Consider the following 27,061-nt stretch of genomic DNA (forward strand, 5'->3'; position numbering starts at 1 on the left):
TTTAAATTAATATTCCTCAAAACTATTTATTTTATTTCTAAAATATACAAAAATTTAGCATGTTTTACGAAGTAGTTTTAGGCTAGATCTCAAGCACTTTTTAAATAAAATAAAGTAAAAAATAGCTTAATTAAATATTATTTTTAAAGTTCGTAACAATTACAACTTTATAGAAATAATCATTGAAAATTTAATTTATTATTACATTTATTTATTTTTATTTTTTTTTTGAAGTTGTTTTTATATGAGCCTACCTACTAATGTGAATTATATTATTCAAAACACAGTCTCGTCATAATTGAACCTCAATTAGACTTTGGTATTCTTTCATGCATCTATTTTCTTAAGATCTGAGAATTGAGTAGATGCGAAAGCAATTCAAAGCTCAACTCATGCGAATTCCTTATCATTTTCATTCAATCGTTAAAAGGTGAATCTGTAGATTGTGATCTAACTTTTTACAGAGCATTCTCCTATCCAAATATTAATGAACAATATATTAAATATATACCTTTGATGTCTCTAGCGCATTCTCTATCGAAATTGACCCATTTATTTTGTCATCTCATATCATATTGTGGGATTTTCAATGTATTTGTCCGTAAGTTTCCACAAGTTTCCAAGTCTACCGAGTTCATCATCTTCAGTTCTTATAGGATAGGATAAAACTTACGTGTATTTTGAAGATTAGGTCATTATGAATCAGTTCTAAGGATACCAATACATAGAATGGATAGTAATATTTTTGTCTTCCGGATATTTGTTGCGGTAACACTTCTTTTGACGGCAACGACAATTGAGGTTAGGGTGAAAATTTACATGAATTTGAATTTATTTGAAATTTAAAAATATTTTTCTTAGTCCATATTAACATATTAAATATACAATATAGATGTTAGGCCGAACTTCTCTCTACATGGCTTTGGATTTTAAGATCGACTAATGGATTTTTATACTCTCGCAACAAATGTTGCTAAAGAGAGTATTATAGTTTTGTTCACATAACGGTTGTTTGTAACACCCAAAACTAAACGAGTTAGATATAGGGTTATCTATACCAAAGTGATCAGGGTGAAGAGTGGAGTTCCAATCCGAATGTCTGTCTGTCCGTCCGTCCGTCTGTGTAAGCTGTAACTTGAGTAAAAATTAAGATATGTTGATGAACTTGGCACACTTATTTCTTGGCACCATAGGAAGGTTGCTTTCGAAAATGAGCAAAATCGGACCACTGCCACTGCCCACAAAATGGCGAAAACCGAAAACACATAAAGTGCCATAACTAAGCCATAAATAAAGCTATGGAAAAAAAATTTGGTATGAAGGATCATACTATGAAGGGCATATTTGGATGTAATTTTTTTGGAGTGGGCGTGGCCCCGCCCCCTACTAAGTTTTTTGTACATATCTCGCAAACCAATAGAGCTATATAAATCAAACTTTCTGCAGTCATTTTTTTTAGTCACTTCCTAATACAGTCCAAAAATGAAAGAAATCGGATCATAACCACGCCTACCTCCCATACAAAAGTTAGGTTGAAAATTACTAAAAGTGGGTTAACTCATTAACGAAAAACGTCAGAAACACTAAATTTCACATAAGAAATGACAGATGAAAGCTGCACTCAGATTTTTTTACAAAATGGAAAATGGGCGTGGCGTCGCCCACTTATGGGTCAAAAACCATATCTCAGGAACTACTTGACCGATTTCAATGAAACTTGGTTTGTAATAGTTTCCTTACATCCCAATGATATGTTGTGAAAATAGGCCAACTCGCTTCACAACCACGCCTACTTCCTATATACCAAAACTTTGAAGGCAATCTGAATCGTTTACTTTACAATATATAAAGTAAGTACTAGTGAAGATATCAGTGCAGGACTTTGCACAAATACTATGTTAATAGTGTGGCAGCCCCATTCTAAAAATCGCCAAAATCGGACCATAGGTTATTAAGGCCCCATATATCGAACACGAGGACCTCGGTGCTTCTATCCTAATATTTTGGTTTCCAACTTTCAATGGACTTTATACAATATATATGACGAATATGTGGGTAAAATTGTGTATTATATAATATAAATATAGTTAAATAAATAAATTGCGAGAGTATAAAATGTTCGGTTACACCCGAACTTAGCCCTTCCTTACTTGTTTCGTAGCTTTTTATGATTGAAATCAACTCAGAGGCTCACCAATACCTGGCGAATGTCGATCGGTATTAGAAAAAATTTTAGATATTTGTTGTAAATTGGATCACTTTTTACCGACGGCCGAGCCTATACTATTTACATATATTTTTACCATATTTTTTATGATATTATTTAGAGGCTTTTCTATACTTTTTTAAAAACTAAATTTTTATAATCAATTTAAGAATTAATTAGCTAGAAACGCATTTTGGAAATATTATATCCATAAATATTTAAACATTTATGCAATAGTTACCATATATTGATTATAGCTGAACTGCATATAATATTTAATTTGCACCTTTTCATAAAATTATCTTTATTATCTTCACTCATTTGTTTAACTTTATTTTATTAATTGTAATTTTTCTTTATATTTCTTTTGTTGTATTTTCATTTCGGCTGTGATTTGTTATTTCGTTTGTTTACGATGATGATTTTAAAGTGGCAACTTCCAATTGTCACCGGATTTCCGGCAACGCGCCTCATCGAATGCCAGTTCCTGCGGACGTCTAAGTCCGATACCAGCACTTATAGGACTCGAGCCAGATTGGAGTTTCGGTGCTGATTACACAAGTACAAACATAACGCCAGCACAGGCAGCCTCAATGGATCAGTTAGCTGGCTCCATAGCGGAGGTCAAACTGCCAAAGGATATTCTACAAGGGTCAGTGACCATATTTTTCATTTTCAAACATTATTTGTGTAAAACCAATGTGATTTTTATTATTTCAATATTTGTTTGATTTAATTTTGTGTTTGTTTGGAATGTGTATGAGTTGCAGTAGAGAGCAAATGTCAAATTTTAGTCTGCACAGTTTGGCATTTAAAATTGTTTGTGTGTTTGTGTAGTTGCTTGCAAGCATGTATGTGTGTCTATTATTTATGCATGTTGAAGTTCACAAATATATTTTTATATGCATGTGTGTTCATTGAACTTTTTACTCTTTCCAAGCCTTCTAGTCCGCAGATAAATAAATTGCAATTTTTTTGTCTCTTCCTCTTACCACTAAACGGTCATACGGTTGGAGTAGGTTCAGCGCTGCCTCCGGCATGCCCACACAGCCGCCACCGCCATACCAGGCGCCACAGACATACAGCCTCAATGGGCCGGTCGTCTCGCAGGGCTACAGCCTGCAGCCACAGCAATGCCTGTTGCATCGCTCGCTGACGTGCAGCTGCTTGCACAACTCACGCGACGTAAGCCGATTATATTTTACAGTTCTCAAATTTTAGTTTCAATTTTTTCCATATTTTATTTTATTTTCTTTTCGTCTCTCGGCCACACAGGGTCTGTCGCCCAATTCAGTCACTACAACAATGTCACCCGCGTATCCGAACAGCGAGCCGTCGTCCGACTCATTGAACACTTACAGCAATGTCGTGTTAGATGGCGGCAATGCCGCGAACGATAATGGTGCTAACTTAATGGTGCAACAACAGCAGCAGCAACAGCAACAACAGCGACAACAGCAGCAGCAACAACAACAACAACAACAGTCACTTAACACAAATTTGGAAGGTAAGTCGCTAATAGCTTGATCAGATGCGTTCTTCGAAGAAATGAAATCCGCGAAAACTTCCGAAACTGTAAATATTTATAAGTAAATAAATACTTAAAGTAAATAGTAGCTTCAAAAATAACAATATTTAACATATGACTGAGTTTACGAAATTTACACATTCAAGTTACTCGGAGCGTAGAGTTTAGATTTGTCGTTTCTTCAAACTGTCTGGCAAATCTTTTCATATGCAAATTTTATTTAGACTGTACTTGTTGAAGGTTTATTTTTAGACATAATGAACACTATTTTGGGAAATTGCGGTTTTATGATTCTTTAAATGTAGTTGCCATTGCGGAAGAAACACCGTTTATAAAATATCTTCCAATTTCGCTAATTAACTTTTATAATTTAATTTTTTGCCTCAAAAGAGGGTGCAGCCTCGTCAAGTATCTCTTTACTATTGCCAAATTGTTTGTCACCGAGCATTCATAAAAATATACATTATTATTATGTATTAGGTTTAGATTCATATATATTTTTTATAATTTTGTCCTACTTTATTCACATCAATTTTTTATTCATGGCTGTCGTACATCCCTAGACTTAAAATAAGAGCCGAAAGTAAGACTAATCAGAATTTTACTTCAATTACGATTGGACTTTTACAACAAATTAGGTCCCAGTCTCGACTCTTTCTTTTTAGCGACTAATATCTTGAGAACAGAATAGGAAACAGCCACTGAGAGCAGATCCAAAGAACATGGTGGAAGCGAAAGCTTTTGTTTCGTTTTCATTGATTTGATGAATTTCAATGATGAATTTCATTTTCTAATTGATATTTATTTCTGTGATCTCAGTTTTCAAAGATTACAATTAAAATATAATATACAACAGTCTCTCTTGAAGTATTTTCCTTTTTACCTTTCGCTTACGCTTGTTCTAAGGTCATCACATATAATTTTTTTTCATCCGTAACAAGCCTAAAAGAGGTTTCACAGTTTTATTCGGTGCTCATATGACCTGTAAAGAACCACAATCCAATGGTTGTGGTACAAAGCCCGTATAACAGTTATGAAGCTGCGCTGATACTTGCTCTTTAATCAAAATATAGTATTTTATTAACACAGGAAACTAATTTTTATTCATCTTTCTGCGAAATGTCCAAGCTAGCTTCAGTCTAAATACTATACTTCGGTACCAATAATTTGAAAGCTATGAAATTTTTTAGGTTAGATCCAACTTCAAAACATGTTCTTCTGGCTTGGAAGTTTGACCGTTGATTTATTTTATAATCGGAAAATATGAAAAATACCCTCTTCTTAAGGATGATCACAAACATACCGTTATATGATATGTAGAGTTTTACTGACCTATTTTCATTGCCAAATCGCAATACTTACCATACAGAGTAATTAAAATACCGAGCCTTGTTCGAAGAATTTTTAAACCTTCGAAGTGTTTTATAAACTGAGCTAAGCTTATACAAAAATTCCTTTGCAATAATTTTACTATTTTTACTATTATTTGCTTCTATTTTACTTTTGCAGACAATAACTGTGCATCTACGCTTATCGGGCAGTGCATGGAGGCGCTTAATAATGAACCACAAATTGACGAATTTACATTGGACAGCTTTCAACCAGGACTCGATTGCAATCTCGAGGAGGTGAGTAATAGAGAAATTCAAAAAAAAAAAAAAGGACTAATGTTTAGTACTCTACATTGTATTCATACTTTCTATTTCTTCGAATTCCCCCTACACAGCTGATCCGACAGGAGATGAGCATCGACGGCATGTTAGACATAAATATACCATTCACCGCTGACCCCTCAAGTGTTGCCAATGATACGGCGAATTTGGTTAATAGCGCTTTGGGCGGTGCGAATAATACACACCAACAGCAACAACAACAACACCAACAACAATTGAATCAGTTGCAAGCACAGTTACCACAACAACAGCAGCAGCAGCAACAACAACAACTGATGCCATCACTGTTGAATAGTATCGCTAGCAATAACAACAATAACAATAATAATAATAGTAATATGTTAGAGTTGCCAACCGCCACACCGACGCAAACAAATCTAAATGCACGCGTACAATACTCACAAGCGAGCGTTGTAACGCCACCATCTTGGGTGCACTAAAGGAGCGGAGTGTGCGTGCGTGCGTGTGTTTGTGCATGTTTTTGCGGGTGTCAGTAAGAGCGCAATGCGGAGTAAAATTAGTTATAACTATAACAACAGCAACAACAACAACAACATAATTAGCTAAATCAAGTGGTAATCTAATCGGTGGATTTTTGTCAACACTAGCAAATGAGCAACTAAACGGTTACTAATAACGCGTAATTTTGGTAGCGATTGCGTATATATACCCGAAGTGGAAATGTGGCGAATGTCAGACTGATGGGGTGACATTTGATATGCAACATAGTGTACATACATAAATATGTACGTTTCAAGTAGTTGCCTGCGCCACAAAGTTGGGTAGTCTGGTAGCGCCAAGCCAATTTAACACTAGAAATATGTATTTGGATACATATTACATACAATATACATATATATATATAAACTACTACATACAGAACATATAGCAATTGATAGTTGACGAAAGGATTTAATCTATACATAACTGTAAAAACAACAAATGCCAACGAATTGCTTTCTGATTTCTTCTATCCACACATTAAATCAAAATCAGTTCACCAAAGGAAACTGAGTTGAAATCAAAATACAACAAAAAAGTAGAAAAAACTAAAAATAATGGACAGCTGAAATTAGCTTAAAAGTTGGTTGAGAAACAACAAAAAAATAAAAAATTAAAAATAAATAAAACAAAAACAAATCAAGGACAATAGCGACATTGGAAACGGATTAGAGCTAACCAACTGCAAGCATAACTGTAAACGAGCGGATAGCAAACAGACTCTATATAGAAAGTGAGTATAAGGCAAATGAATAATCATATAAAAAAATAATAAAAAAAAAAATTTAAGATTAATGCTTTTTTTGCAAGCTTGACGTCCAAAATTGACAAAAAACGTTTGAAGGCATTAAAAAATTGTTTTACTTGAACGCTTCATAGTTTTGTATAGCTCAACTACTTATTTAACAGCTCTTTGACAGTTGTTGACGTTTACTATGGTGAATTTGATCAATTTCAAACACACCATATGAACAGAAAGCTTTCAAAGCAATTGCAGAAAGCTAGCATTAACCTAAGAGCTTTAAAAATGTGTACATTTAATATATTTAGTTGTAAATTAATTAAAAAATACTAATTATTATTATAAATTACAACTCACCATTAACCCCAAATTCTTATGATTTAAAAAAAAAAGAGTTTTTTATCTTACTTTAAAATTTATTATAATTTTATACAAATATAAAGTATTTAGCACCCTCTCACAAAAAAAAACATACACATGCAGATAATCATTACAGCTAGCACTACAAAGAGTATAATCGAACCAAATAGACATGCATATACCCACACACACACATACGAACAAAATGTATCGTCATACACCAACAACAACAACTATTCCAGATCATCAATCAAAATTGTACTCGGCGTACCATCAACAAAACACACCGGTTTGCCATCACTATCAATCGAATTGGCGCTACCAACTTTCGGTACGCCATTCGTTTCGGCATTCGCGCGATTACTGAACTCCTGCAATTTAATTATGAGCATAGCGAAAACTTGCGGCGAGAGTGTGGCTTGAAAGAAGCCCAAAATGCGCGTCGGTTGTTCGCACACACCCAAAGCGTTAACGAAGTGCGCCACACCATTCTCGAATTCACCTTGCCCAATTAGTGTTTCGCCCATGTTGATTTCCTGTGCGAAGTAACGCTGCAGCGCTTCGTAATCATTCAGACTTGCATTTCGTGCCGCATTTTGATGTTTGCGATTGCGTCGCCGACGCTCGTGCACTTTCAGTTTGTACTCGGGATCGGCACGTCGTTTGCGATCGAAGTAGATGCAATAGCCGAGGAATAGTGTGCCGGCCACACCGGCTGCTATGCCAACTGTCGTTTTGTTCAGCGTATTCATACGAAAGGGATTTCACAATTTTTATATAGAAGTATACAAAAATAAATATATTTTGAAATTTGATTTGATTGATAATAGAAATTTTGACTTCTTCTAGCTTACTCTGACTCATGTTTGAATAATTTCGAAATGCGTTTTGTTTCACTTTAAAGATTTTGATGGCAAGTTTAGTGTTGCCACCATTTAGGTATTGGAACTGAAAATTTTGTCTTTTTTGTGTTGGTATTTTTTGAAAATATTACTTATCTCCTCTTTGTTGTATACTATATGTATAACACACCTTGCAGATTTGCACTTTTCTCAAGTGTCTTTGAAGTCTATAATATTTATAGCTTTTTTAGAGCTTTCACTTGGTTTGTTTTTCTTTCTTTTAAAAACAAACTGTTAGCCTAGTGCCAATTCAAATCTTTTTTTCTATTCAACAAACTCTTTCTATTTTATCTTAAAGGAAAATCATTCCTTTCGCAGACTCCTTCAGCCACATTCAATGGCGAGGTGTTGAAATAAAAATAAGAATTACCATGAACACAAATTATTATTATAATTGTATGCGTATAATTGCCCACAAGATTTTTATTGCGATTTTTCTTTTCGCTGAATGTCATTGAATTCTCCAACTTACGTACCACATCTTAGTAGTACTCATGAACCCAGTTGTGAAATCAACTGAATAGAAAGTGCTTTTCAACTGGTATCAACCGCTAGTCCAACCACTCAGCCGACTGTCTCCTTTCCATGAAAATAAATTGATTTTTTTTTACTTCTTGATGTACTACAAGTTCTTGATTATGTGGGGTTGATCATAAATGAACCATTGTCATACCAATATAAGGCAGATTCATAAATCTGTAGTTAAATGTTTACTCTCAAGGTAATTTGAAATTTGGTTTTGTCCAATTCCTTGGTGTTTTTATCGAAAAAATAGTACTCCATGAACACAACTACGTTCTGACAAAGATCTGAACTAACCTTTAAAAAATAGTATACATTTGATTATTTTCTGACTAGTTCGTTTATAGTCGGAAAACTCTAAATCTGGACTGGTATTCTCCTGGAGTAGTTAAATGTTTACTATGGGGTGTATAGTGCTTGTATGTATGTTATATGTATATACGTTGTTACTTCTCTTTCAAAGCATTTCAATGCGTAGAATAAAAGATTCATTGCCATATCCTGCGCCTGTTTAATGGTCTTCCTTTACAACCGTTAAGATTTTTTCTGCGTTTTACATTTTTTTGTATGGACCATAAGCTCTGCTTCTTACATTTGGTGAGACTGTGATTGAGGTTGCTTCTTGGAATCGTAAGATGCCATGTATACAAGTAGCTTTGGTTTTGACATACTATGTACGAACATACATATATAGCAGCAAAGCAGAATTTAAAGGACATTTTACGAAATTACATTAACTTACAAGCGGTGGATACAAGAAGTCGTACACACAGCAAAGCACACAAATCAGTGTGCCTGAAATCGCCCAGTGGCTTTGAGGGGGTGTCTCTTATTGTACATATGTATGCATGTCTGTGTAGCTAAGTTGTAGCGACAATTTTGATTTTTATTTCCTGCGTAATGTACGCGTGATTTTATGCCAACGGCGGCAGGTTTTTTCATTTTTATTATTTCTTCGCTTTCTCGGTGTTGACGACCGTAATGATGTATATGATTACTTGGCTGATATACTTACAAGAACTAGTGGGTGGGCGTTGGCATAAGAAACTTCACATTGTGCACTGCAGTGGTCGCCAGCACCGCCATCGTCTCGTTGATGGCAAGTCAGTTTCAATTTTGGCCAAAGATCTCTTAGCAATTTTTTACGGTTCATTCATTCATTTATTCCTTTTGCTTGCTTGCCTCACTCTCACTTGTGCAGTTGGTTGGGTGTGCCGCGTGCGCGCATTCATTCATATTCATAGATTTCCATTGTAAAATTACATTATTAACATAATTTATGCATAAATGTCATTTAAAATTTGTGTAGCCACTGTTGTGGAGACGTAAAAAGACAGACTCGTTGGCATACTTTAGCAGCGCTGTAGTGGTGGTACTGTTTTAGTTAGCGGTGGTGGGGTATTTAAAGCTTTAGAGCAGCTTTAACTTAATAAAAGATTAGCCGGCGAAGATTTAAGTTCTTGCTGTTGAGAAGGAACAAAAGAGAACTAAGTGAGATTAATAATTTAAATGACATATTTTAAATTTAAAGATGTTAGTTCTTGTTAATTCCAAAATTTTTTCAATACTACAAAAATTTAGTTGAATAAATTGTATTAATTGTCAAAAAATATTTACCAGATTTTGATAAGCAAACAAATTCGAGCAAAATAATAATATCGAATTTGCTATTTAATAGCTGAGTTTTAAAAGAAATCTAGCTTCTAACGGGCAGATTAAGAAACAATATATTGCAGTTCTCTGTGGGAAATAGTAAGAAAATGATTTGTATATGGTTAGGGATGACAACGATTAATCATTTGATTAAATTAATCGATTATTTTCATTCAATTTACGATTTAATTGCATCGAAACACCTTTTCTAATTACTCGACTATTACTCGAGTAATTGCAAAATAATCGTAAACAGCATTTTCAAATTTAATACATTTTATGTTCATCTAAGTTAGCTACAAGGGTCGAAATTGCAAACGGTGTAAACATAGTTAAATTCTAATATGTCAACGTAGTTTAATATCAACAAATGAATGTCTGGTAACACTGCATTTACAGTTAAGTCAAACGCATTTTACGTTCAGTTGTTTGAAGAGCAATGGCGCCAGTTAAAAGCGAAGTGTGGACATTTTTTTAATAAAATAAGCAATAACTACGTTATATGTCAACTTTGCTGCAAAAATTTAAAATTTTCTAATAACACTTCAAATATGTTGCAGCATTTAAAATTAAAGCATGCAACTGTAGCCTGCAAATTGGTGGTAAGTCGGAGCAATCGGTATTACATTTTAAATTTCTTCTAGTTATATACATATATGTGTACAAATTAGACTCTGCAATCTTGGAGTAAAGACAATGTTTCCCTAAGTGATGATGACACTGACACCATTTTGTGCACTCTAGTGCACACAAGAAGGAGGAAGGACAACGATTTTACATCTCCACAAGATGAATTGAGCTTTTATTTGAATTGTCAGGTATTAGAACTAAGTCGAAACACTATTTATGCTTGGGAAGAAATGAAAACCGTTTACCCAAACTGTACGGACTTTCAAAAAAGTATTGTCATCTACTTGGTACCTCAGTACCAGCTGAGCGGCTTTTCTCAAAACGCAATCGTTTGACAACAAAAAGTTTATCGAAATTGCTTTTTCTTCAAACTTGGTTGAACAGACTTCTAAATTTTCTGAATATATTCATGAATATATTTTCCTTTATGCTAAGAAAATGAATTTTTAATATGATATTTTAATTTTATTTCCGTTTTTGTTTTTGTGTATATACGAACACAATTTGAATGTCTGAAATAAGAATATAGTCTCCTATATTTTATTGGTTTTATTTTTACGCAAAGTTGCAAACATTGGAATTAATCGATTAATCGATTTTTTTACATTAATTGCAATTAATTGCAATTATTTTTTTATATCTTGCAATTAATCATTTGATTATTTAATCGATTAAAAAAAACATTTTGCCATCCCTATATATGGTACATGCCTACTTTATAACTCTGTGGTCCTTTAATACTCTTTGATTTTATTTTATACTATTTTTGAAATAAACGACGATTTAGTACATAGTAAGATGTAGATTCATTGACTTGAATTTCATATTGGGCCATCATTGATTCCGCAGCGAATTCGATATCGATCCGATAAACATTTTCGATCGCAAATTTTCATGAATCTTTGATTCCGTCGATAAACTGCTTTATATCACATTTAGACAACTTAAATTTATTTTTGTTAGTCTGCTTTTGTGTCCTGTCTCTAAACTACCCATTTAAAATATAATTTAGTCCGTCATCAGTAATTTTTTACATATAAACTTCCAAATGGTTTATTTCTTTTAAATATCCGCAACTCACTCATCAACGGTAAGTGAGTTCAATGTATCGTAAATTTAATTTTCGATGCGGTTTCAATAATTTCGATGTAAAATTTTTCGATCGAAACGGTTCCAATGATCAGGCTCATTATGTTTAAATGGTCGTCAATTGCGTACTAATAGGCTAATTAATTGAAAACAATTTGAAATTAAATTGCTTATAGCGTTTTTAGACAGCCAAATTAATTGATCAATCAAAATTTTTATTGAGAAACATGTTTTTGCCATTCACACTGCCGGCTGCTCGATAACCGATCAGCTGTTATATGTAAATTTTGTTTTTGCTTTTTCTAAGAAGTTGGTAAGTTTCATCTTGAAAATTGATTGAAATTTCACCTGCCGACATCTACCGTAGCTTTTTTTTATCAAAAAATTCAGCCAATCACAGACAAAGAAAGTATATCGTACGTCTTTGTCGCAGAGTTGCATTTCATTTTCAAGTCGATTAAAATTCAATTAAAAATTAATGTAAATTTTTATTTTGTATGGTAAATCGATCTTAATAAGCGTTTTAATCGAGCAGAGGACGGTTAATTGATCAATTAGCTCCGGTGTAAAAAGGATACTAAATTCTCTAAATTTATTAAAGAAACATCTTTTCTAACGAAATCTTTTCAATAAAAATTAGGCTATCACTAACTACCTAAATATTCAAATTAAACTTGTTTTAAAGTTTTAATACAAACTGCAGAACTTGAAGAAGTGACAGAAGTTTACTGAATCAACATAAAGAAGTTATCAGATTACACACTGAATGTTAAAAAATAATAACTTTTGCATTTAAAGTAACTATTCAAATTCCTAATCAAATTGTTCCATTACAGTTATTGAGCTTAAAATATTAAAATTTTCCAAAGCACATTAACACAATTTGTAGCTAACATACATTTCAAACCAGCTATTATACAACTAATCGCTAATGTTAAAATATTTAAAAGCGCATTTAAAACAAATCACGGCATCATTAGAGCTCATTAGAGCGCAAATAGTCACTAAATCGGCAACTCAATTACCCACTTGCTGAATTACAAGCCGATGAAATATGTAAGCGATCCATTACACGAAGCAATACGAAAACGTATGCTAATGTGGAAGCTCATGAAAGCACGCCGAAGCGCGCTTGAAGTCCAACAGCTCAAATAAAGTATCGAAAGTGCTTATAAAACACGCCAAATGGATGGGCAATTTGTCTCCTTGACAAAAAATGTATTTTTACACAAGTGTGTCTGTATGTATGCCTTTGTAATTGGCTACTAATTCACTTTAACAAAATTTCGCCAGCAGCGAAAAGGCCAAGTCAGTTTTTTAGAGATGAGGAGAAAGAAGAGATAGAGAGAGCGCGAAAGTATGCAGGTGAATTTCAAAGTTACCACCAAAATGTGCGCGGGAGGGTAGCTTTTATTGAGGCAGGGGAGCCACCAAGCAACGCGGCGCTGTCATTTTTGTGCATTGCTTGGCAAATTAGCTAAGTGATTGCCTACACAATGTTATGCAACACTGAGCATACGGCTCGTGGCCACTTGACTGCTTCTTGACTACATTGTAGCCACTTAGTTTTTTTTTTTTGTTGTTGCTGCTGTTCTCTGCTGCTACTCACTGGCTACCGGTTGTTGCGCTTGTCAGCGGACAGCTTTTGAAAATTTAATTATATCCTTGGGGCACTGAATATGCAATTATCTCTTAAACACACCTCGCATACGCTAGAATACCGCGCTGCGCGGCTTGTTGGCTGCCGTTTATTTCGCGCTGCATATTGTTGTTGTTGTTGTTGCGCATAAATGAAGCGTTTATTTAATTTGATCGAATTCAAAGTGGCTGACTGGCCGCCATTTAGTTTTGTTGTTTTTTGTCGAAGAAATGTCTGAAGCACTGCAGCTGAAAGGCCTTTGAGTGAGGAAAACCTGTGTTACTTTGTATTACTGCTCTTCTCTACTTTCTTTCTCATATTTCTGTGTAAATTATGCAGCAGCTGCCTTCTTAAGTGTTTCTCAGCCTACTTACTCACATTTCTACGGCATTTCTTCGACCGCTATGAAGATTCTTATATTCTAATTTGTGACAAACAATTTCAATGGACCGTTATTTGGATTTTTTCGCCTACAAACTTTCCACTTCACCTAACGGCATTTCACTTTGCTGTGTGAGACAAGCGCTTGTAATTCATTTAAGCACAAACGCTGCCTTTCTTCTGACTTGTCAGCGTCCGAAGCCGTGTCTTCTTCTGCTCATTTGCTGCAGCTTTTTATTGTTTTTGTGTTTTTTGCGCCTTTTGCTAGGGCGCTAGTAATTTACGCTTTGGAAACTTTTCACAAACTGTCAGTGCGCATTTTTGCTTTGTAAAAAGTTTTGCTGCCAAGTTTTTTTCCGCTATTTATTTCAATTCATTTGTGTTCATTCTTTCTTTTTTTTTTTTTTGAGCTAGTCCTTCTGTAATGCTCGCTTTTTGAGCTCGACAAATTGAATTCTTATAAGCTTTTTATTTGTTTGTATCTGTGTCTGTATGTGTGTGTGTCTGTGTGGTTGTAATCCGGCAATTAGAATCGAAAGTTTTGTGACTGGTGGCGTTGCGGTGATGCGTCATTGGTGTTTGGCTAGTTTGACGTAAATCATGCTTGTCCAGTCAAAGCAAAGGAAAAAAGTTGACAGTGGTATAGAAAAGAGTGGGAGCACCGCCAAAGGAACTCCAAAAATGCGCTTAAACTTTTTTGCATACTTTGATTTGAGCGAATTATCTAAGCGAATTATTTGAATACTTGTGCAAGTTCATTTGCATTTGGCAGCTAATTTTAAATTTTTTTCTTACAGTTCATTTCAAATTTTAGTTGAATCGAAATTTGGCGTCTTTATGAGAATCTTAGATTTTCTAATAGAAGCTTTTCATGGTGGACACTATTTAATAGACGATTTTTGTTAGTTTTCTGTCAAGAGTTGTCACGGATAAAAATTAAAAAAAATGGGTATGATCTAGAACCAATTTTTAAATATCTCGGGATACCTTTAATAATGATTTAAGATAGTATTCAGAGACCCTGAACATAAAATCACTTGATTTTGGAGAACAACCTTGAAAATATTAACTTCGATTAGTGTGATTTTTATATGTTTTATATAGACTTAGGGGTTTAGCCAACTCCAGTATGAGCAAGAAAACAATAGTATTTTCATATTGGAGTCCTATCTATGCGTGCCAATGTAAATCGTAAAATCGTGTTAGATTTTGCAACATAAAATTTTGTTAGATATTATATCTGTCCCGTAGTTTTTCAAGAATATTATTTTTGGAGATTTATGAATAAATTACTCCCTAACGAACATTCATTCAATGAAATCTTGGTCCACTATGCGAAAGATTGTATATGGTGTCAAATAAACCTGAATAGTTCTACACAAACCATGACGTTCCATGCCAATCTAAAGGCTTATAATCTAAATATAATTAAAAAATATATTTTTCTTTAACAAATTGTCGCAAAAGACTTCTAGGCATCAATTGGATATCATCCTATGTTATTATAATATTTCAGAGACATGTCTTTGACTACCTAGATGTAAGTGAAAGAGGCAATGTTTCTTGTAGTAAGCGGATTCTGTACAAAACTGCAAAAATAACGATGGAAACACAGTGTTGATTATAATTCCTTCATGGCAACAAAATCTCCTAGAGAGGGTACTTCTCGTCTTGAAATCATCACATAGCTCTTAAAGAGAACTGTACCAATATTATATTTATCAGATCAGGTTCTAATAAATAATAGCCCAATTTAGCTCACGATTAATGAAAGTTTTCGAATTAACACACGAAATCTTAACAAGTTTCTCAGAAAATTAATACTTTCCGTGAATTAGAACAAATTTGATATTTCAATCTGCTAATGACCCAGATCAAAATGTTGACGAAGAATTTGATATAATTTTTCCAGAAAGTAACAAAAATATTTTTATTAAAAACTAAAGCTATCTCCAACGAAAATATGCTGTCTAATAAAGCTTTAATTTTATTCACTCCTGATATAAATAAATATACACATATTCACCTACATATAAGAATATAATTATAGAGCGTCACTGAGCTGTGCTGCCTTGTGCTATCGCTATTTGTCACACTTTCAAAGTTTCGGCATTTGATTAACTCTGTTCGTGCAGAATTTATTAATAAGGTAAAAATTTGGGTATTAAAATTTAATCGAACATAAAAGTTGTCAACTTAACCTGTGTGACAGGCTGGAGGCGAAAGGCAACTGGAGAGCAAGGCAACAAAAAAGCAAACAAAAAGAAAAAATAACTTATTCCGGGAAGGAGTGGAATAAGGCGAAGCAGCAAAAAAGGAGAAGATCCAGTGGTATGGGCGACAATTTGGCTCACTGCACATTATATGAGACAATTTAACTTTATTAACCACCCGCCTGCGCTGTCAATATTAAATCAGATGTCCCGAAGGTTCAACTGAAAGGACAAAAAAAAAGAACTCAGCAACAAAAAAGTGCACATTGGAGGAAGTAAAAAGAAGCATATGGGGTGCAAATATACTTACTCATTTATGTGGACTCTGTATACCATATATCTGGATGGCGAAACTAGAAGAATGACAGCAACTTTGTACCCATGGCTGTATGTGTGCTCTATTTGATTGAATTATTCAGCGAGTTGCCAAAGAATTCGTTTCTAGCACAACTTCATTCCCTCACTTCCTATTTTTGCATGTGATTTTCATTTCTTTTTTGTCAGCTCACACCTCGCAACATGCCACTTAAAATTAAAGAAGCCAACTTGCCACACAATTTCACCGCAACGCCTGTTGTGGGAGGGACGCAGGAAGGAAGAAAAGAGGAAGGCGTGTGTCAGCAAGTTGATGACTAAGGGACGAAGTGTTTGACACTTAGTTGCCACGTTTGCTGAGCTTTGTAGTGGGAGGCAGGATTGCAGTGGGGCACATAAAAAGGAAACCTTGGGAAATGCTATAAAGTGGGGAATTACGCGGCGGCAGCGGTTGCTAGCGAAAGTTTTCAAATATATACTTTTTTTCCTACTCGTGAAAGCCGCGACAAACTTTGGCGCGGACGCTAAGCGGTTTTTCTAATTTTTTTTGCTTTCCTATTACTTTAAGCGCTCATTGCCTTTTTCGCACAAAAGCTGTTATGCGCTGCTAGGATACGGCCAATTTTCATTTTATATTTTTTCACATTTTTGTCGTTTGCTTTTTATGCTTTGCCCGTTCGACTGCTTTGAGTTCAATTTTAAAATAATAAAGAGCCGCGAAATTCTTTTGTATTGTGCCGTTGTTTCTCGTTGCGGCTTCCGGAATTCCTTCAACAACTATGCTTCGCTCATTAATAACCGCTGGGGAAATGTTGGCGCATTGCTTGGTGGGAGGGTGTTGTATTCACTGTGGCATGTTGACAGCCGATTTGTGGCTGCCACAAATTATGACACCAACTGTCAAGTGAGGCGGCAACTCACGCTTGCGTCGACAGGTATGGCGGGTGGTATTTCGCTTTCTTTGGTGCTTTTGAGGATTGTGATTTTCTAAATATGACTTTAAAAATTTAATGTGCTGATTTTCTGATATTAGTTTTTGTATTTAAAGATAAAATACTAATTAATTTTTTAAAGTTGTATATTAATAGTCAAAACTATGAAACAAATAAAAAAAGATAGATCCTAAGGACACATATCTTTGGCAGGAGCGACATCTACATTTTGCTTACGTAATCATTTTGCCTTCAAGAAAGGCACGTGTCTCAAACACCTTGATTATACATTCAATGCGAGCTAAATTATATAAAAGTAGTGAGGATAAGTGGTTGGCAAAAGTCTAGATTGAATAATCTTTTGTCAGATATTAAATTTCTATCTTCTTACCATTCTGATGGCTCAAAGTTAATGGATAAACATAAAAACAATATTGCGTTTTACTTAAAGATGAAACAGTGCAGTTATAATGGAAAGAATATTGTGCACGTGTTTTCCAATGAAACCATAGACTTGTCCAACAAAGAGTAAAATAAAATAAAATAAAATAAAATAAAATAAAATAAAATAAAATAAAATAAAATAAAATAAAATAAAATAAAATAAAATAAAATAAAATAAAATAAAATAAAATAAAATAAAATAAAATAAAATAAAATAAAATAAAATAAAATAAAATAAAATAAAATAAAATAAAAAAATAATAAACTCATAATATGGTATCATATTATGATATGAAAATAAATTTGTTTATTGGAAATTTGTTATTTTTATTTATGAATTTGTTTTATTTATCAATAAATTATATTTCTTGAAATTTTCCTACAGGGTAATCAATAAATTTCTTTCTCTTTATATGTGTTTCTTCCAATTGTTAAGGTTCAGTGAGGTCGCTGGCTGTTGAAACGCATATTATCCTGTTTGTTTAGCACCTTTTTAACACACACACTTGACTTGAGAACACGCATATCCTTTGACAAACACATTAAGCTATAAATTACACACCCATACATAAGCAAATCATAATGCGAACATAAGTAACATAAGTGCGCACTTATTTCAAAGCATCCAAATTCACACTTTCTCACCCAGCAAAGAGTTAAGCTCATGATGCTGTTGCTTTTGTTGTAGTACTTGTGCTATTGTTTTCGACATAACACTTGAAAACCCACGTTTATAGCCTTTGGCGTTCGCAAATGCATTGTGCGAGTATTTAGAACAACGACAGACAGACAGATTATGCGCAGCTGACTGGGGTAACAGCTCCACATATCATTGTAGTTGTTTGTAGCGAAAGCAGGTCGCTTTTTGTATTGTAGATAGATTTTATTTTGTTTATTTATTTTGCATTTGGTGCGCGTCCTTTGCCGGATCTTGCAGCTAACGAATGCCAATTTCTCTGCAGTAAAGCTGTCAGACAGACAGACGGACGGACAGCGAGTAGAGTAGCGAATGTTTACTTTACAGCTCCCATTCAACAAGTGGTAATCGCAGCGAGTTTTTTCGAGCCAGCAAAATGATAAATGCAAACTTACAGACAAACGCGTAATCGCATAAATACTGGCAAACATATTTCGCCTTGCATTTGCACATAAATCCTTAAGGACCTTAAGCAGCTTCCAGCATGAACGTTGCTGGCAGCACGCAATTGTGGCAGTCCTTGTGCCCGTCATACACTCCTCACACACCCACAGAGAGAGACACTCGTTCAACATTATCCACTTCCATTGTCTCCATACAATTCGTTATCCTGTCGCAAAATGCCACTTCAACTGCGTATAATTCCCGCAGCACTGGCGCTCATTCCCCCTCTCCTGCGCTCAGTGCATTCCCATTCAGCGCACTTCACCGCGATTAAGTGGGCGTGATTGTGGTTTTTAATTTTGCTCCTTCTGTTTTCACTTGTGTGCGTCCTTTTTTGTTGTTGTTGTGTATCCTCACTTATTAGTATTGTTCCTGTTTACGGTTGTGGTTGTTGTTGTTATTGCTTGTACTGCTTAGCAATGCCAGCGGCAACAAGTGCCTGCGTTGAGGTGTTCCCTTGCGGTGGTTGTTGTTGACACAAATGAGTGGTTGAACTCAACACACACACACGCACTCACCTACACAATCGCAAACAATTGACATCACCTCCGCTGTACTGTTTATTGTTGTTGTTGCGGTTTGTTGTAGACTAAGAAATAGAAATAGATGATGTGAATAAAGAATGAAGCAGTGCTCTGACGAGGACGTTGCAAATGTGTGTGTGGCTGCTCCACGCTTTCAATTGTGTGCGCCAGTCGAGTACTCGAGCTTAACTGTTATTAAATTGTCGACGATTTGTACTCACACAGACACACACGTTTTGTGGTCGTTGCGTTGCTGCCACTTTGCCATCGTTAATTTCTGTATAAAATTTATAGTCATCATTCCACGCGCTTTCTTATCCTCTCTGCTCCAGTCTATTGTGTTCTGCATTACACTTGTTTAGGTAATTGTACGCGTTGATTTGAAATTTATTGACTGCAAATTGTGGTTGTATTTAATTGGCAATTTGGATTTGGGGAAATTTGCTTTTAATTCACAGTTTTTACTACTGCCTTGATATGGTGATCTATTAGAATTTTATTTGAAAAAAGTAGATTTGGTGGAATTAGCATCACTAGTATTTCTTAGCCCGTATCGTCATCGTTAGGAATAGTCTTCATTTTCTTCAATTCAATTATTTACAATTATTTTCTTAATTTTTCCGCTATATAATTTGTTATCTCCCTTTCCCATTCCTCTCTCTCTTTTTTTGTAACTCTGACCACAGACTTTCTATCATACTAGTTCCCATACCTCCATTAAATGATAATTAACAGACTGATCCTTCATAAATTTTTTGTCTCCACAATTTAAATCTTAATTACAATTCAATTAGTCATGAAAATTATACTCAATTAACAACTAATTAATTCACATTTTTCCATATCTGTATATAGAAAGTAAGTTCAGTGAGAACAAGAATATCGAAAAAGAAAAATTCTTATTTATGAACATTAAATTGAATATGTATGAATAACGAGCTCAATGACTCAAATTGAATTACCTCGACCAATTAAGTGGTTTAGGTGCGAAATAATCTGCTTACTTAAATATCCATTAAACAATACATTAATTTTTACCGAAACCAATTAAGCATTTGTGTAATTTACTTAATTAAATGGAAATTATATACTAATTGACAAGGAATTAATTTAGTAATTTTAGATAATGTGTTACATATACATATATGAACACCAAATTAATATAAACCAATTTATTAATTATTTTTACAACTTAATTATCTCTGCTAATTGAGCTGTCTGAAGCCCAATTCAGATGAATTTAGTATCATTAGCTAACTAATATTGGTTGAATCCACATATTTTACTTCGAAATTGTATGTTTAAAGTAAATAATCGGTACTTTCGATATTTCAAAGATTTTCTATTTTCAATGATGTCATCCAAGATTTTAATATTTCACACATTTCTTTTAAGTTAATAAATAAATATTGTTCTGATGTGACTTCCTTCCGATTGCATGAACTTCATAACCATTCGCCACTCGTGTACTACATAAATTCCAACTGATATCTCAATTTTGTACTCACACTAGTGTAGCACATAATTTGGACCATTTTTTATTTGCACCAAAGGCTATTTTATGTGCCACACTACATAAAAAATGGGTTATCTTATCGCGTCTCAGCGCAAAATTATGGGCATTGTCGCACTTCATCAAATCACTATCAACAAATTGATCTGAGAAGACAATAGCAGGATAAACGCAGAAGCGCTAAACAACTGCTTAACAGTCTTAATATAGCGCAAATGGGCAGTTAACTAGGCTCAGAGGCGGCAAATCTGCAAATGGACAGCAACTAAATTATTCATTAATTCGACTGACACTTGCCACGACGGCCAATGATAAAGTGACTGGCGATGAGTCAAGTGAGAGACAAGTATTTAAGTGAGGATGCTGCTAGTGTTAAATTATTCACAAATCTGTTGGGTGATAAAGATGACGCAGCTGAAATGAAATGAAAAGTTAATCGCATATATTTCTATGCAAATGCCAACAGACTTAAGATAAGGATAGTCATACTGTTAAGGGGGTTGCGAATTTAATAGGCCTAGCAAGAAATAACGCCATAAATAGCGTATAGTTTGTGGACTGAGTGGTAATAAAATTTAGTATTGACACAAGCGTAATTCCAAAGTAAATTTTGGGCGAAAATATTCACACTTGAATGGCTGCAAATAAAATTATAAAAATATGAAAAAGCTGAGCACCATTTTGAGAGGCTTTTTAGGCGCAATAATAATAATAAATCGCGCAAATTGGTGATAGTCGTAAATTTCCGCTACCACTGTGCCGCCCATTCAATTGTAGAGGCGGAGTCGGTTTATGCAGCAGGCAGATTGCCGCTTCAACCCAAATATATTTATATTTGTATTGTAAATAGTTCAGGCCGCCACCAGTCTAAAATCATAGCATTTCTGCGGCTTTTACGCCTCTTTATTTCCCAGCGCGCAAACACGCATATATACTTGCCATTTTGCTTTCGCGGCTTTATGCCACAAACTCTGTGCCTCGCCCTGCATTGGCTGAGACAGGCGGCGCGGCTGTCAAGTAATTGAATTTTATGTGCGCGTTGACACTTCAGTGTCGCACATTGTGTGCATTTAAAATCTGCCATAAATGCCACGCAAATTGTACTGCTTGGCAGCATTTACGAGCTATTAGCGCTACTTGAACGCGAGTGTGAACGGTAGTCGAGTTGAGGCAATGGAGAGTCGATATTTGAGAGGCGTGGCAGTTTAGCGGCTTATGTGTTATGTTTGCTGTGAATGATTTTATTTGATCTCTATATGCTATTTGCATGTCTTAAATGCTTGTGCTATTAAACTTTTCACTTAGTAATGAAAGAAAAGTCATATTCGAGAGTATTTCTCCCATTCAATTAGTCTCCGAGGTAGCAACTAACTAATATTGAACTCTGAGATTCATAAATTGAAATTTGTCATAAATTGAAACTGAGGATAAGGTATTTTTAAAGTATATTCTCCCTTTAAGTCCGACTCGTTGGTTTCAAAATTTATTCCAGACTTCATTTAAGTTTTTTCGAACAAAATTTCCAATCGGTGGAACTAATAACCTTTTCGCACAGGAGTTCATTGATCAATTAACCGGCCTTTACTCGGTTAAAAGTCTGATTTAGATCGATTCACCATACAAAAGAGAATACTAATTTAACTACATTAATTTTTAATCGAATACAAATCGACTTCAAACTGAGAAATAACCCTATATGTTGTTGTCTACACTAGAAATTTAGTTGTGATTATGGATAAAATAGCAATCTACTGATGAATCTTACCAGCTTCCAATGAATAGCAAAACCAAAAATATATAACAACTGATCGTTGATCGAGTAGCCAGCTGTACGAAAGCAAAAACTGGTTTCTCAATTATAACTTTAATGTAATGAATTAATGTGGCTGTGCGAAAAGGCTATAGGGTTATTTAATCGCAGATTTAAACCTATTATCTTTTAATTACAATTTATTGTTCTTATTGGAACGTAATCAAGAAATATTCTCAAAAAGTTTTAACGCCTGAAAGTATGCATTGTTTTAAAAAATTTTGATAATTTTTTAATAGATGCTCAACTTTTTTATATATTTAATTATTTAAATTGTGAATAACTGTACTTAATTGCTCAATTAACTTCAAAATAAAATTATAAAACTAATATTCTCCTTTCTATTCTTCTCTTTGCAGGCTAATTCTTCTGGTCCCATGGTCGAAGCAAAACAATAAAATTCATATAAATACATACAGACATATATATATAATTAACTGAAATTAGCTACAATAATAATAATTAGTACTAGTAGTAGTAAGAAATGTGTTTGTATAATGTAGGTACAACAACAACAACAATACTATAACACTTCTGTAAATATGCATGTTAAAACGTCAACTTTAGTTTGTTAAGTAAAAAACAAAAAAAAAATAAATATAAATATAAATATACTTTGTATTTCTCAGCTAAAACAAAAAAATAATAAAAAAATGTTTTACTAAAAATTTGTGCTAAATAAAATAAAATAAATGTAATAATAAATATAGGATGAAAACAAAAAACTAAAAGAAACATATGATAAATGAAATCCTGAAAGCATCATAATACGTAATATAATATAATTAGCGAAATTTCATAAATAAAAGAGATAATAATTTTTTTGTTTTGCTTTTAATTATATTTTTTTTATATATTAAATAACTGTAATACAAAGTACTATGTAAAACATTAAAACTGAGCATAAAATGTAAAACATGTTAATTCGTTTAAGTTACAACAACAACAACAACAAAATTGTGTTTTCCTTATTTCTAAAATAGAAACACAAAAAACATATTTTTATTTAAAAAAAATATGAAAAAAGTAAACTATTGCAAATAAAATAAATAAGCATAAAATAATAATAGAGCGATAAATTTAAACGTTTAAAGTGAAAAATAAAGAAATGGTTAAATGTGTTTATAATTTTTATTTAAGTAGTACAAAATGTAGAACCGCAACGTCATAGCTGTAAAGTTAAGCATAAATGTAAGCCAAGCAAAAATTTGAAAAAATAATAAAGGATGAATGTTTATTACACTACATGCAAAAAGTATATGTACTTGTGAGTGAGGAAGCTAATCGCACAGAGTTTATATATAAATAATTTATTTTCTATAGTTTTGAAGGATAAATAATTAGTTGTCCGAAGTTTTACTGCAATCGACGCTTAAAAAGGAATCTAATTTTTTTTAGTTTAAATATTTTCTTAATTATTCGTTTAATTTATGGAAGAAACCGCCAGCGTGCTGCGTTCAAAAGCTTTTGCTGCTTTCAGCGAAGCGAATATTTATAGAATTTTGTAAAATGAAAAGAAGAATCTTCGAAATGGAAGAGCGAGTAATATCGAAGCGCTTAAATATATTATTTTAAAGGTTAGAAAATGGCTGATAGATTCTTAGGCTATGCTATTAGGAGAATGAGAACATGTTTAGGATTACCGTTAAAACTGAAGTTGCGATTATTTCACCAAAAGAGACTAAATAAAGCCATTGGATTTCGAGTAACAATTGCTCTTACAGTTTTTAATTACTTTTGAATAGTATACCGAACTATTTTCGCCCATTTTTCGATGCAGTTATAAGACCAAATTATACCAAAAAGACAAAACAATTGCAATAAAAGTGTCCTCTTTGGTAAAAAATTGCATAAATTAAAAAACGGTATTTTCATCATCGAAGAAATTGACCTTTTTCCATAAGAACTATGTTTTAGGGGTTAACTTTTAGCTGAAGTGAATAGGTTTTAAGATGGTCGGGAACTCCACTAAACAAATTATTAACAACCTTAACAAAATGAATTTTGCTGTCAAATTGTGCGGGTGAGACACTTTAGCCAACAGCTAATATTTCACTAAAATTTAGGGCAAATTGTATATCTCTGTTCAGTTAAGAATTATTTACAACAGATTTTTCGGATTCTACTTCAGAATAAATCAATTTTGCTTAGGAAAATATAGCATACTTTTAGGCGCTTAGCGGAATTATAGTTTTTTCGACAAAGGTCGCTTAGCAAAGAACATTACACTTTTCAGCAACTCAAAGTCGACTCAAAAATTAAACTTGAAGCGAATGTAGGTATAATTGATTGATAATTGAAATTTTTAAGGACATTACGAAAACACCATAGCATGAACCAGTACCCACCAAGAAAAAAACGGAAAAATCAATGACTAATAAAATAAGTAAAACTAATATACAGAGGCACTTTAAAAGCAGAAAAAAAATTTCAGAACTTGAAGTACACATTTCGTATATATTTGCTCCTTCAAGGCGCCTAAAAGCAGTTAAAGAAAATTTTGTAGTTGAAAGTGAACTGCCTGCAATTACAAACACATACATATATGTAGACAAAAAAATAAGTTAGTTTAAGCGATCCATGTGTGTTTACTTTAAAAGTAAAATTTAAGCTATTAATAAATTTAGAACCAATATAGTTATATGTGTGTCGCCATAATTAAATCTAATGTAGACCACTTGAAGTTGTCTATGCAAAAAAAAAAATTAAAATATAAACATAAATAATTGAGAAGAGAATAATATTAGCTAATAAAAGGGTTAATAATTACAAGAAACCTTTTTGTTTTCTGCCTCTTGCTGTAAGCACAAAGCTATCACCGCTCTATAATATTTTGTTTAATCTCATGGTGCTGCTTTCTGAAATATAAGGTTATACCTTTAAACCCACACATATACGTAATATTGATATAAAATATATGCATATTTAAATAATAGATGAAATCTCAGGTGCAGCACAATTTGAGATTACTTCATACACAATATAGACAAGCATTATATGCCCTTAGCAAGAGTTTTCGGTTTTAAATACTTTTTTATTTATTCTTAATTAAATTTCAAAAATAATTCAGATTTTCAATAATTTAAAAAAATATTTGTTTATAAAATGAAATAGATTATTTTTTATTTCTTTCTTTTTTGCTTGGCCCCATCGTTTTTATTTTAAATACTTTTTGGGTTAATAAAAAGAAAAGAAAGGTAGCTTTGAATTGCAACCCTTTATTCATAAATAATAAGAAATACTATGTTTCAAAAACTACGAGAATATGAATATGATTGTAATTTAATTTAAAGTGTTTGGAAAACAGCCAACAGCAAGAATTTTGTACATATAAAACATACACATAAATAAAAATTAAATGAATTATAACTTCAATAAAAGTCACATTTGAAAAAAATTTATTATTTTTTAAATTTATTTTTGGGAACGGATTTAACATATCTATGAATCTATACTACTATTATAAAGAGGAAATATTTGTATGTATGTCAATGAACAATTTCAAAACCTAGTGTGCGAATTCAAAAATTCTTACACCATTGAAAAGCTACATTCATCCCGAGTAACATAAGATATATTTATTGCTAGAATCTCAACTTTCTGGAAATAGTTCCCAGGTGAGGGTATCAAAAAGATGCCGTGATGGGGAATCTTAATCTGAAACTGAAAATCGTCTTGCATGTCATTCTCTTCGCATCGCAATCGCGTGCCAGAGAGTCGAGTAACAAATCATCTCGCAACTGCTTGCTGATCAAAATTTCAAAACCTGCCAAGTATTCGCTTGTGAGTCGTGTACGGAACGTGTGCATCGGCTTGAAGAACAAAATATTAGAAATATACAAGCTCGCACTAGGCCGTCGAATTCTGAGCATTCCCAACGCCTTCATAATCAGAGAGAAAGACAACGGACACAAAAGACTAGAAGTCGTAATCAAGTTTAAGCTCATTGCAAATAAAATACCCAAGAAACGGGAAAGTACATACATATGTTTGGGAGAGTGTGTATATGTGTGTAAAAACTTATAATTTTTGAAATGTTTCTTTAAACCCCTGCGAAACCCGAGTGGTCTGCTAGTATTTTATAAAACAATTTATACCACCCAAGGTTTTTATCATAATAGTATAAAATCGTCTACCACTTACTAGTCTAATATTACGTTTGAGACATCATCCACCTAAAAATCAACTTAACACATTACTTTGTCTCTCGAAGATCATTCGTACTACTTAAAAGGAAAATTACTAAAGTCATATGATTTGTTTCGCCAAAACCTCACAAATATAATCTGATTAATTATATAAACGTTAAGCACCTTAATCTTCACCACTGTGGGGCAGATGAC

At 33.4% G+C, this 27,061-nt stretch overlaps 2 protein-coding genes across 6 annotated transcripts in view; one reads left to right on the forward strand and one right to left on the reverse strand.

Annotated features, from left to right (window-relative positions):
• The window catches only part of LOC105209190 (forkhead box protein O), a 76,785-nt gene extending 52,820 nt beyond the window's left edge, over positions 1 to 23,965 (forward strand). For all 5 annotated transcript variants that reach the window (XM_054226032.1, XM_011179472.3, XM_011179471.3 and 2 more), the window contains 6 exons: positions 2,637 to 2,858; positions 3,226 to 3,391; positions 3,482 to 3,713; positions 5,244 to 5,362; positions 5,461 to 6,641; positions 23,078 to 23,965. In XM_054226032.1, coding sequence (XP_054082007.1) covers positions 2,637 to 2,858; positions 3,226 to 3,391; positions 3,482 to 3,713; positions 5,244 to 5,362; positions 5,461 to 5,847 — 1,126 coding nt within the window. In that variant the 3' untranslated portion in view covers positions 5,848 to 6,641; positions 23,078 to 23,965. The remainder of the gene's footprint in view (positions 1 to 2,636; positions 2,859 to 3,225; positions 3,392 to 3,481; positions 3,714 to 5,243; positions 5,363 to 5,460; positions 6,642 to 23,077) is intronic.
• Positions 7,046 to 7,884, reverse strand: LOC105209189 (mitochondrial import receptor subunit TOM20 homolog B-like). The gene has a single exon (XM_054226034.1). It carries the CDS (start codon positions 7,760 to 7,762, stop codon positions 7,244 to 7,246), a length of 519 nt encoding a protein of 172 aa, XP_054082009.1. The 5' UTR covers positions 7,763 to 7,884; the 3' UTR covers positions 7,046 to 7,243.
• Positions 23,966 to 27,061: the final 3,096 nt, after the last annotated feature.

This window comes from Zeugodacus cucurbitae, chromosome 2 (genome assembly GCF_028554725.1).
Source record: "Zeugodacus cucurbitae isolate PBARC_wt_2022May chromosome 2, idZeuCucr1.2, whole genome shotgun sequence".
Classification (NCBI taxonomy): domain Eukaryota; kingdom Metazoa; phylum Arthropoda; class Insecta; order Diptera; family Tephritidae; genus Zeugodacus; species Zeugodacus cucurbitae.

What these genes read in the sequence shown, in the direction of transcription:
- LOC105209189 (XM_054226034.1), bottom strand. Translation starts at nt 7,762, where the DNA reads ATGAATACGCTGAACAAAACGACAGTTGGCATAGCAGCCGGTGTGGCC.